This window comes from Triticum aestivum, chromosome 3A (genome assembly GCF_018294505.1).
Source record: "Triticum aestivum cultivar Chinese Spring chromosome 3A, IWGSC CS RefSeq v2.1, whole genome shotgun sequence".
NCBI classification, from domain to species: domain Eukaryota; kingdom Viridiplantae; phylum Streptophyta; class Magnoliopsida; order Poales; family Poaceae; genus Triticum; species Triticum aestivum.
In genome coordinates, this window is record NC_057800.1 from 658929307 (window position 1) to 658942558 (window position 13252).

A 13252-nucleotide genomic window follows, 5' to 3' on the forward strand; every position below is an offset into this window, starting at 1 on the left:
TGAAGCCAAGCACAACATACATTTCTTTTTAACAAAGTACAACATACATAACGACTGGCAGCAGAGCCAGGTCAGCTTAGCTGTGTTCTGCCTCTCACAAGTATCCTCAGCATCCATTTATTCGGAAGATGCCACACATACCTTCAAAACCTGCCCGGTCAATAGGGAATACTACTAGTAATATTTACTAGCACCACACGGGGCTCTCAGGGAAGACGAATCTCCTGGACTTGCAATCTCCCTCGCTGCTGAAGCTCATAGAGCATGAGCAGTGCGGCGGAATCCATCGCGCTCTTCTTATCCGCAAAGCAATCCCCTGTGAGGCTGATCACATCACTATTCGGTATGTGCAGTTTTATGGTTGACGCGAAGGTGAACCCTTGACCTTGAGGCGTAGGCGTGCTATCACGGAAAATGGGTAGATTTAGCTGGTCAGTTTACACAAGCTACCTAGAAGGACACTCATCAGTAATCACAGGGAGAGACAGGTTTGAGGCAAAAGTACCTTTGTTCTACCTTCGCACAATCGAAATTGGGAGCTGGCCATTGTAACTTTTTGCAGAACTCATACAGTCCTGCACGGGGTCCTCCTTTGCTCATTCTCACCGGCCAGTCCACTGCGTAAGTGAGACATTATACACAGTTCCACTGAGTTGACAAGAACTCGTGCTTGGGATGACAAACAAAACATACCTGGTTTATCAAGACTGGCAGCTATCTTTGATCCAGCTGATCGCTTTCCCCTGGTTGGTGTTGAAAGTTGTATATCCATTGCATCAAAAATGTTACGATGATCCTGGAACTGTTGCGTGTTGCTTGCATTCTTTGGTACTATAAGTCCTTCCTCCTGCAGAAGAAAATCGAACATTGATGGGTTGAACTGCTGGACCTTGAAAACAAAACGATGTCAAAATAGTGAAAGCACAAAACAGAAAACGGGTACCTCAAGGTCCTTGAGTAACATGGAAGCTGCATGTGCTTTAGCATCCTTTTTGCTCTTGCCACAACCTTGCCTGACAAGGAGCGTCTCCTTGAGTTGCACATCCAGAGTAGCCTCTATTTTGTCTCCATCTGTACGCTTAATTCCATCTGTACACTTAATTCCTAGAAAGTACCCACTTTTGTTGCACCATTCGAGAAGCTCTCTGAAGGGAGGTAACTCCAGCTTCTCAGGTGTAACAATAGGGGAAAGAAGAGGTTTGAAAATACCCCAAACTACCTCCAAATCAAGTTTTCTATCTATAAGAATTGCACCCGCAATACTTTCTACAACATCACCCAGAACCTGCAGGGCAAAAGAAAGAAAACTATGATATTAATATAGATAGGTGGTCAACTACACTAGTACACGACGATTCTGGAAAATGAAACAGAAGGTGAATAAAAAAATTAACAACAGTAATACCCATAAATAAAAAATGTGACTAATAATCTATTTAGCCATCTTGAGTAAATCATACACATCGAAGGCAAAGGAAGAGAAACATACCTTAGGCCCTCTTAATGCCGCATCTGATAAAAGGTTGAGTTTGTCCGTGGAAGAATTCTCTAAACTATCCACATATTCAGTAATATTTTCTGGTAATTTCCCAGAAGAATGCTGGAGAAACTGATATAACTTATGCTTCACTGCGAGTTGTGCAAAATTTTCATTGTTTACTGATGCAGACCGTAAATCTGTCAGCTCCCCCTCATCGGTGTCTTTATGACTAGAGAAAAGATGTCGTGTTAAAAGAATATCCAAGACAGCATCACCAAGGAACTCCAGACGCTGGAACAAATAGACGCATTCAGTGTTTTCCAGTAAGAAAATTGAATAATAAAGATTTGAAAACACCCAACATGAATAGCCAGCTAAATTAAATTTAATGCTAACATCAGCCATTACCTCGTAGGAATATCCTTCTGCTGATTCCTGCAGTGATGGGTGGGTAAGAGCTTCTAGCAGAAGACCTTTCATCAAAAATACATAGCCTAGTTTTGCTTCAACCTTTTCAATTACATCATTTTTTGGAAGATAAGTCTGCACAGATGCACTCAAGAACTGACCAATCAATTCTTCCTCAACTTCAACATTAATTCCCAACCATTTGAGAACAGCCATAGCTGCTCTTAAGCCACCTTCTACATAATATGCACCGATTATAGCTTCGACGCAATCAGAAATTGTTTTGGAACACATCCATCTGTGTCCCTTATCACACAGCTGGCCTACTTTCACATTAATATCCTCAGTGACAACCTCAGAATTTACTTGGCAATTACAAGGAACAGGATGAATGGAGAGCTGTCCTGGTGCAAGCCATCGACGAGGATCAAATGCAGCATCACGTATATAACCCTATGAATCACATGCCACCAGTTACAGGATTAGTCTGTGATAATGTTAACAGTCCACTTAACAAATGCAACATTTGTATAGATTGCCCAGAATGAGATACAATTTACCTGTATTTTGTGTTCAATTCCAAACCCATAAAGTGCAGCATTAGATATTATATCAACCCTACTGGATGTTAACTGCCCCTCATCCATGTTAGGAAATTTTAGGAAAAGGTGACAACTAACGACATACTTCAACACAGAATCTCCCAATAATTCCAGACGCTCCATTGAGAAGTCTTCAGAGCATCGAAGAGTTGTGATAGCTTCTAGAATCTGAAGTGCATGTGCAAATTTATTATGTCCATTTCATGGAACACAATAAACGTAATGTATAGAAGTGATAAAAAATACTAATGCCGATTTCTTACCAGAAAGCTTGATACATTAGAATCGTCATATGAAATTTCACTCTTTAGTTGACTGGCTAGCATTAATGCCTCTATACGATGCATCAAAGATGGGAACAAATAAAATGTTCTTAAAATGTCATCAGAAAAATTAAGGGGAATCAGCAACTCTGGGGGCATGTGAACACGGTTGTTTGCCTTAGTTATATCTGATGTGCCACCCTTTTTCTTCTCACCGTTACCTAGAAAAGGCAGCGAGCAGACATGAGGCTCATATATAAATAATCAAGCAAAGCATGAACAATGAGGACAAGATATATGGCGAATGCACCCGTCTAATTAAATGAGCTCATTGTTAATCATGTTTGATGCATGAAAAACGAAGATGATTTATGTAATAATTCTTCAAGAAACTACAAAGTGACTAAAACTGAAACTGGCTACAGAGGGAAAGACAAGGACCTTCATCTCTGAGCTTCGAGGAAAGAATGTTGTGAGGCCTATGACTGGGTTTCAGCACTAGTAGTGGCTGTGAGGGATGACGAAGAACTATGCCATACCTGCAAATGAAATAAATTAATTTAACATATTATGCTTGAGCAAGCACATGAATATGTGCAGTAACAAACATACTTCTTCTCAAAGTATTCTGCAAAGGTGCGGAACTCTGTTCCTTTTTCATCTGATACACCATCAAATGTGCTATTGGCAGATAGATCGGCAACATGAAGAGCAGTATATATCTTTCCTGTGTGGACTGCCAGCACTACCACATTTCTAAGGAAATGAGTCTCACATGAAGTGTTGGCGAAATGAATTAGATCTTCATCATTTTGGTCGAAATCAAGTATTCCCTGTATGTTCATTTTTTCTTCAGAATAAATCTTCCTCAAAAGTTTAACAGCTGTTGCGGCTTCATCAATCACTCTCCAGTTGATGCATGTAATATCATGGGACTCCACAGTAGGATCCATAGGTAAAATCAAATACATATTTGGATTATTCCAGATAAACGTGTCATCTTTATTGAGAATAAACTCCCGCGGAACGTCGGATGATTTTGATCCAGTGAACAACTTTCCAAACAAACCATTGAACAGAAGTGCTTGAAATAGCTTTGCTTGCTCCATCTACGCGAGGAAAACAGAATGAATCTTTCATATGTTAATCAAAAGTGACAAAAAGAACAGGGATAACAATGGTAGCAAGAAGAGAACACAAACTTGAGCAGACCTGTTGAACATCCAACTCAAAAAGGCCACAAGGAGAGACTGAAGCTTTCACCATCTTGTCATGTAGAAACAGATCAATATCCAAATTAGCAGCTTCATGTGCTATAGTTTTATCAATTAACAGAACAAAATCGGAGTATTTCTGACCAACTTGGTCACAAAGAAATTTCATTCTGTAGCCTTGAAGCTTAACAGCAGTTCTCTCTGATGCCCAGGTACCAGACAACCCACATACTCTAGTTGTACCATGTAGCTCCTTTCGTTTGGTTGTACCTTCGTGGAGGCAATAAAAGATTGTCATCAGAAATACAGGTTCCTTTTTATCACAATTAACTCAGGAATAAATATTTTGTAAAAATATACAACATTTAGAGCTTAGTAATAACTCACCTACACCAGCCAAAGATGTGAGAACGTCAGTTTTGTTCACAGATTCCAGTGGTGGCTCTTCAACAGATAGACAAAGAGAGTCAGTAAGTACTCCTAGCTGATGCAGCTGCTTACATGCATCAAGACAAACAAGCTGTTTTGCTTTCTTCTTGTTTCTTGCTTTTGGACCCACCAAAGGTGGCAACATGTCACTAGATGGTAGTGTTAACGTACACACAAAACCATCACCGTGGTTGGTGAACTCAAACAAAGGTTTTGTGGTGTCGTACCTGTGACATGTTCAGAAATGTAAGAACGTGAAATTGGAGCCCTCCACACAAAATGACAACTGGTATCGCAGATTTACAGGTGTAAAATGTGTAGCCAAGAATAACCAGACTAAAAAATGCGATCACCATACTTGTCTCCTGGAAGCTTGTCACAGTATTGGACGATAACACTAACGCTAGAACCAGCAGTTACTTTTGCTCCGGTTGTGCCTACAAGGTATTCATTTTTTTCTTCAACTGGGAAGAAACCAGGGAGTAGATCCTCGGAATCTCTGTTCAAAGCAGTCTCAACCATTGACTTCTCGCTTCTCAAAATGGCAGATATCAAATTATTTTGTTTAACATTTTCCCTGCAAAGAACATCGCAATTATAGCTTCTTTGTTTTCCCTTTTCACCATTCCTTTTTGCAACCATTTAACACCACAAGCATAAAAAAATCTAGAATTAACAGCCAAGTGAAAATTTTACCTTTCAATCATTAGTATGTACTGAGAGTCCTTCTGGCGTGCTCGTCCACGTGACTGCATATAACTACGGGTAGTCTTTGGCAAATCAAATCTTATTACACACGAGCAGTCTGTGACATCAATACCCTCTTCTGCGACATCCGTAGTAAATAGTAAGTTCACCTACATTTAGTCCAGAATGGGAAGACAAAGAAATGTCAGATCACAAGGACCAAGTTTCCCTTTCTCTAAATGTCGACAGAATCTAACAACCTTTCCAGAGCGAAATGAATCCAGTGTGTCCTTTTGCATTTTAGGGGTCAGAGCGTCCACTGAAGAACTCCCTCCAGTAAGAGAAGAAAATGTAAAATGTGAGAGGTGTCCAATTTTCTTCATTGTCCGTTCCATGGCTCTAGCAGTGATCTTTCGATCCACAAAAATGAGGCATCGGACATGATCACAGTTGCTGCTAGGAAGAGAAGCATGTCATGTCAGTGTAAAGGAGCAGAATTATGTCATCATGTGAGGTAAAACCGTAAAAGTAGCGTATTTACCTGAAAGAGTGGAAGATTTGGATGAGTTCATAAAGCTTTGGTGAAATATAACCCGTCTTAATTGCTTCCACACATCCACTCTCAGAATTTAGAAGCACATCGCTACCTGAAATGACAGGAACTCATTACAGATGATATATCATACTTGATCTAGTGGTAAATGCTACATTTATTTAATATTCTTCGGCCAACAGTTTTGCATAATAGTGTAAGGCTGCAAAAAAGATCATCGGAATAATAGGGTATTGCTGGTTTTAGTTACACATCATCACACCTTGCTGGAGGTGCTTGTCAATTATACATGACATATCCTCAAAGAACTTCAGATGAAGCACTGAAATTTCTGCAAGCAGGAACGAGCTATTTGCAACACTTTGAATATTTGTGGCATCAGAAGCTTTCTTCAGCCAACCTTTTCTCTGACCCCTTTCAATGTAGATTTTGGTGGCCTACAAGGAACATAAAGTATTAACTATGGCGTGATGCCCTAAATGTCAAATAGTGATTAAAAAATTAAGATAAAAACTGCATTACATGTTACATGAAACATTAGAACCAATGAATCTAAGAGATACCTCACTAGCACAAAGAAGACCAATATCATCGATGCAATACAGGATTTTGGCTGAAGAATTGGATAGACGCCTCCGTGATTCTTTAGCTATTTCATCGGATTCTTTATTCTGGCAGTTAGGCTTATTCTGCAATGTAGTTATTAACGCATCGTACTGCACGAACAAAAATTAATTGTCCTCAGAAATAAAATCTCGAGCCACTGAACTTCAGTAACATATACTTAAACAGTAGAGGAGGGACTAAAATGAGAGACCTCAGAATGCAAAAGTCCCAACTCTTCACTCAAATCCTTGAAACAAACTGTTTTTGGGTCATAGTATCTGTCCACTTCTTTTGCAGAAGGAGCGCAAAGCTCTATCTCTGCTCTATCAGCCACAGTGTAGATCTGTTCAAGCAAAACAGAAATATATAGGTTGAAGGCCACAATCTAGAAACATATCTGGATATGGATATATGTTTGGAGTTTTTTTTCTAGATCCACAGGCACTAGCCCTTGTGGCTTTTAAATTAAAAGAGAACAGATACTAGGTCGAATGCGGTGGGCCACTAGGGGCCACGACCCCACACACCTCTAGCCAATTGGTTGATGCCCACTTCTATATGTTTGCAGTTCAATGGACAAAAATAGAATGCTGCAGTGATCACAACTAGAATATTGTGCAAATACCTTGTATAACCAGAAAAATAGGAACTACCTTAGCATTTAGAAGCTTTTCCAGTTCAGTGAACTGAACTTCACAATCCAGATTAGAAGAGACACCTATAAAGATGACAAAGAAAAATCAAAATCATCAGAGAAGATTTATGGGGTGTAGAAGGAAATCAAACCTATGGTAGATACTACTCCCTCCGTTCCGAATTACTTGTCGCAGGTATGGATGTATCTAGATGTATTTTAATTTTAGATACATCCATTTCTGCGACGAGTAATTTGGAACGGAGGGAGTACGACGCAAGGGAACTTCAGAAATATTGACAGTCCATGGCAGAAATACAACTGAAGATTATGCCCTTGAAGAGTTACTTCTCTGGATTAATGTTTCTTTCACTTGGCAATCACATGTCACGTTTAGTAATTTAGCTCATGACCTATATGCTATTGTTCATAAGAATGTTACAGTGACCTTTCATCATAGTCTACGATCAAGTTTATCCATGCCACTGTATTTACTGTTTAGCATTCACTTGTTTACCTTAAATTATGTATTTGACACGAAGTTCATCAGTTTATTTAATATATCTGACATGCAAGTAGAAACAATTCAAAGCATGCAGTGTTGTACGCAATGTAGCAAAACAAAAAAGTATTTTATGTATTTGTGAATGCTTGCCTTTCCTTATAACAGGCGAGGCCGTCATACCAAACACCTTTGGCTTGTGGTCAGATTGGTGATAGTAGTCCTGCTCAAAACATGTCCATGGCGAACACAACAATTTCAGAATGATTATAAAAAGGAAATGTTCAGCACAACAAGGTGATCTGGTGTTTCACAATACCTTCATTATTCTCGAATAAGGGTGTTTGCCAGTTGCACGATGGCACTCATCAAATATCATAAGACTAACCATGTCCAAGCTCAAGAAAGCTTTGCCTAAAGCACTTAGCAACACATCTGGTATCATCATCATGACCTGCAATGTTTCAATGGCACTCCAAAGTAAGTGACAAAAGCATCTACATACAAATGAAACAAAGCATAGCACTGATCAAAATTTAAGAAAGGTATAAGAAAATGGGCCTATGTACGAGTCCAATGCACGAATGAAGTGGTAGTAGATGTATTGTTTGTTAGCCCAGTATCGCACAGATGAATTGGCAGAAGTTATCACAGATGACGCATCAAGCGATGGTATGTTAATAAGGGGTAGGGAGGCTAAGAACGAATACAGATGAAAATAAAATTATTTCTTGGTCAAATAAGCAGAGGACGACTCAGAAAGTATGAATATGCTTGTTAAGTCGACTAAATCGTTATACAATGGTATTAGATATCAACTGTCAAGGTCTTTCAATGCAAGTCAGAAGCATTTAGGGGCTGTTTGGTTTTCGCCTGTGTACGCCCTGCCAATCTTGGCAAGCCAAATAATTGGCGTAAGAATTGGCCGCCCCAGACTTGCCAATGATTTGGCGTGAAACTGAACTGGAGGAGTTGAGGTGGGCTGGGCGCACCAAAAAATTGGTGCCCATCCAAACAGAATGCCAAGCCTAGTCAACGACCAAAATTTTGGATCGGCAGCTGAGGGCTGCAATCCAAACAGCCCCTTAATCTGTCTATATCTATATACCAATATGATCCAACAAATCTCAGACATCAAACAGTGTCAATCCAACGGCCTATATTGCTCCAATGGCGAGCGCTCAACATGTTTAGCATGCAGTTAATAACATACGAAATATAGACTATCCATGTAATTACGCGTAATTGATATCCTACCTCATATTAACATGCAATTAATTTTCTGCCTAATATCAACATGCAATTAATTTTCTACCTGAGATCAACGTGCATTGCACGTACGCAACGCATTTACCGGTGTTATCAAGTAGTATGATATAATGAACAGAAAAATTCAGACAAGCATTGTTACCATGATACAATGAACAAATGAGGAACCAACAGGCCTGGACCAGCAATTACCTGAGATTTCGATATTTTTTCTTTCCATCTCTGAGGCGTCCAGTGATCAACCCCCGAGGCACCGCAATACAGCTCCACCTCAAAATCTGTGTGGGTTTTAATCACCTCACATTGCTGCGGCAACAAAATGTCAGAACATACTAGTTTCATATACCAAGATGAATGGACGATCACCAGCCTACATACTGCAGTAGTACAACCTGTGTGACGAGCTGAACTGTTGGTGCAAGGAATACGATCTTCCCATTGTTATTTGATTTGTCAATCTTTTTCCCAAACTCTTTCATGAGCATCACAGCAATCATCGTCTTCCCGGCTCCTGTGTCAAGCATTGCAATCGTGTTTCGCGCCTTGGCAACCTCAAAGACATCGAGCTGGTATCTGACCGATTTCAATATCAGAAAGCAACATCAGGTACAGATACAGTACTCTGTCTGATCATACAAGACTGTATAATCCTGCAACAAAAATAAAGAAATGGTGCCAAACCTTCTGGGTGTGAAAACTTGAGACTCCGTCTTCTGCCGCTTCTGCCCGTCTGCTTCGTCTCCTTGAGCACACGACTCCGATGGCCTCTTCAGAGGGTTCATGTTAACTGCCCAAAATCCAACAAACAGTTCAGCGAGAGAGATCAATGGCGAACCCCAATGCTTAGAAACCCCCTCACCAATTCGAACAGAATCAAATTAACTCGAGAGGAGGGGGGGAAACAGAGTGCTCGTGTTCTGTCAGAAACGAAAAGCCGGAGCACCTTAACCCCCAAAAACCCTCGCAGAAACTCCCAACTGGCAGAAACCCCAGAGCAGAGATGCCGAAGTAGATCAATGGCGCCGGAAAATGTTCTGGAAGCGCCCGCGTGCCCCGATTAAGCCCCGCGGAAGCTCCAACATCAAGCCAATCCGCCGCCATTAACGCGAATGCACGGAGCCGCAATCAACCGGGTCGAACGCGCATTGCCGAATCAACCCCGGCGGCCTGATCGGCAGGAACGCCGCAGCCGCGAAACCCGAACCGGCCGAGAGCGGACACAAAACCCCAAGAGGGACGCGCAAGGCGGCGAGGCGAGGCTAGGTTGGTTGCTTACCGTCGGGGACGGGGGCGGCGGCCTCCGCCTCCGCCGGCGCCGCCGCGGGACCGGTGGCGTCCATCGCGTCCTCGCCGGCCTCTCCGCCTCCGGGCGCCGATTCCGGTTCCGCCTCCGCCATGGGGGAGGGAAGAATCGTACGAGGCAAGCTTCGGAGTAACCCCCACTACAGACCACAGTACTACTACTACTCCTCTGCTTTGGGGTTTGTGGTTTGGCACTGACGCGCGCTGGCCCACCGCGAATGCGCCGTGGGGTCGGATCCCTCGGCGGTTTATATGGGGAGGGGAGGGAGGCGTCACGGCGGGTGGGGTCGGATCCCTCGGCCGCGTTTCTGCATCCGGAAGCAGACACTGACGCGGCCCCCTTTCCTTTCCTAAATCCAATTTCTTCCGTCATTGGGAGCTGACGGTTCCGGCCCGTGCCTCGGTCAGGGGCCGCGCGGCGGTGGGGCTTTGGCGCGTGCCGCGACGAGGCTGACCCGTGGGGCCTGCAACGGGCTCGGTGGCCTGCGGGGCCCGGTGGTCGCTTGGTGATTCCCCTGTGGACTGTGGTGGTGGGTGGCGACGTTTGCTCCTTTTGGGGTCTGGATTTGGGACGACGGGCGTGCACTGGCTCGTCGTGTCCCTCCTGCCCTGTGTGGTGCGCGGTGCACGGTAATTCAGGCCCGCGACCACGGGAGAGAGAGAAAGCGGGCGGACCGGCCACGGTCCACGCCGAAAGGTGCGGCTTCCAGTACCCGGCTTCAATCAAGAGGACACAACCAAAACTGTCAAAAGAAAAGAAAAGAGGACACAACCAAATGTTGCGATTTCCATGTGCTCCACACTGGCGCATCCTAAAGTGGAGCACAAGTGTGCTATTTATCACCAAAAATTCGCTCAGAATAAAATCATGCTACACAGAATACATGAGTAGGTGAAGATCATGCTTTATGTCTCCTCCATTTGCTTTGTGATATTTCTTGTTTATTTGGATACAAACACTATGTTTCGGTAAAAGAAACGGGATATCATGTTTTCTTTTTTGTGTTGGGTCCCATTTTATGTGGGACATGTCCAAAAAAAATAGATAAGCACGCGTCGCGGCATAAATTACAGTGCCCAAATATAGCACGGGCTTTGAATCGATCAGGATGAACCAAATTCTTTTTGGCTTTGGAGGTAAAGACTTTGGGTTTTTCTTCCTATCATTGATGTGGAGGTGAAGCGGTCACTGGTAACTAACGTTTTCGGACCAGAATCACATTCTCTGACTTGCTACGGCAAAGTAGTATAGCTATAATGATTCGATTTGGAAGGAGCTAGCGGCCCATATCGGAAATTGCAACATGCCAACTCATGTCAAAACAAAAAACAAATCTAATTGTTTTTTGTATAGCTCCAAATGGTAACAAAAACATCGATGTCGTGCATATGAGACCGTATAGGTCTCGTTGGTTTTTTTTGGAAAATCTTGATGTTTTGTTTCTTGATAACTTCTCTACAAAAGCTCTGCGCCTGCCACGCAAGATTTTGATGTTTCTTTATCAAGAGTTGAGATTAATAATAAGCTAGAGAACACATGAGAGAAATGGAGTGGCCGGTACCATGGATGGTGGGCTAGATAGATAGTTTTTTTTTCTTTTGCAGGTAGACAGTTTGGGTTTGATCCTTAACTCTGGCTTAACTAATTTAATATTTGGTCTCTGCTCGTTTTAGAGAGGTCACTTGGTGTCTTATGGGTTAGCCATAGTTTTAAATAGCATGCTATGACATTCTACGTTCCATGCTAAATCACGCTAAACTGTACGCGATGTGTTTAGCTTTAGGCCATTTCAACTGGTATGGCAGTGCTATAGCGTCGAGACATCGTGTTTTTGGAAATATGGGGTTAGCAACATGAATTAGTGTGATCGACAATTTAGTCCATCCTTCGGCTTTACCTTAATTAAATCATGTTTCCTAGACATAACTTATTTTCCTTATTCTATCAATAACGCTACAGATAAAGGGAAAAAAATGAGTTGTTCAGTTCTATTGTTCAATACCTAATTTCACTCATTATTAATAGGCTTCCATTTTATCTGAAAATGCATATACGAATATGGTGCCACGCGAGGATGGTATCATGTCAGTCTGCTACCACGTGATTCATGTAGTATGCATACCATAAAACATGTATAATTTTTATCGTAACTCCGAAAGATGGTATTAAGGAGCGTATCTTGATAATTCTCAAGTGCAAGGAATTGTTGTAGCACTTTTCAATGAAGGCCATGGTAAATATGGAGCGTCGAACCCGCAAGAAGGTAAATGTAAAATCAATATTATCTCAGGTCATATCTGCCACGCTAATACAACCCTGCGTACACAGAGTGTTTGCTTTATCTAGAAACAATAAATAAAACTATGTTGCGGGTATAAAAAGGTAACTTTGCAAGATAACGAAGAACATATACATAAAAGATGGGTGTTTCCTAAGCAAGGATACAATAAATACAAATGGCAAGTGTGGAATAGTGGTGGTATGGTGTGCGAAATTGTCCCTAGGCAATCAACTAAGTTACTAAAGCGATCATCGTAATTGCAGTTTATATGTGGGAGATGCCTCTGCTAACATATTATCCCTTACTTGAAATGCACTTATGATTGGAACTATTAACAACCATCTGCAACAACTAACAAGTTCATTAAGGTAAACCCAATCATGGAATTGAGATATATTGCCTCCCCCCTTCAATCTAGTATGTATCAATTTCTATGGTCTGACGAGGTTTCAGTCACTCCTGCACCCATATGCATAGTCCTATCAACATACAAATAACCCTATGGTGTGATCCACATACACACTCATATGATGGGCACCAAAGGACAGTAACATAACCATGAACAACTGAAATCAATCATAGTGATTCACCAATTAACCCATAGGACAACAATAATCTACTCAGACACAAAGAAGAGGCAAGAAATCATCATAATAATAATCAATAGCATCCAAACACCATGTTCAAGTAGGGGCTTACAGTGGTATGCGGGGGATTGAACCGCCGAAAAGAGGTGATGAAGATGTTGGTCAAGACGACAATATTGACGAAGATGATCACCGTGATGATGGTTCCCTCAGCGAGAGAGGCTCCCCTTTGGCTTCTTCCTCCATTGCCTCTCCTCTAGACGGGGAGAGGTTCTCCCCTCTGGTCCTTGGCCACCATGGCTTGCCCCTCCGAGATTGGATCTCTTCTCTCCGTCTCTCTGTTTTTCGGCACTACTTTTTGGCCAAACACAATTTCTTAAATAGCCGAAGATTTGTAACTCTGATCAGGTTGATATTTTGAGGAGATCTTTCTC

The 13252-nt window shown here is 42.0% G+C and overlaps 1 protein-coding gene across 1 annotated transcript; it reads right to left on the reverse strand.

Moving 5' to 3' along the window:
- Positions 1-10160, reverse strand: LOC123062998 (endoribonuclease Dicer homolog 3a). Its single transcript, XM_044486699.1, has 26 exons — positions 9924-10160; positions 9329-9434; positions 9040-9220; positions 8840-8953; positions 7698-7832; positions 7532-7601; positions 6896-6960; positions 6454-6585; positions 6200-6352; positions 5899-6073; positions 5625-5730; positions 5344-5536; positions 5093-5253; positions 4755-4973; positions 4355-4623; positions 3966-4237; positions 3366-3862; positions 3195-3292; positions 2754-2974; positions 2449-2658; positions 1889-2341; positions 1490-1771; positions 944-1285; positions 694-847; positions 506-617; positions 1-402 (listed from the first exon to the last, which is right to left on the reverse strand). The coding sequence occupies exons 1-26, from the start codon at positions 10042-10044 to the stop codon at positions 207-209; spliced, it is 5037 nt and encodes a 1678-aa protein (XP_044342634.1). The 5' UTR covers positions 10045-10160; the 3' UTR covers positions 1-206.
- Positions 10161-13252: the final 3092 nt, after the last annotated feature.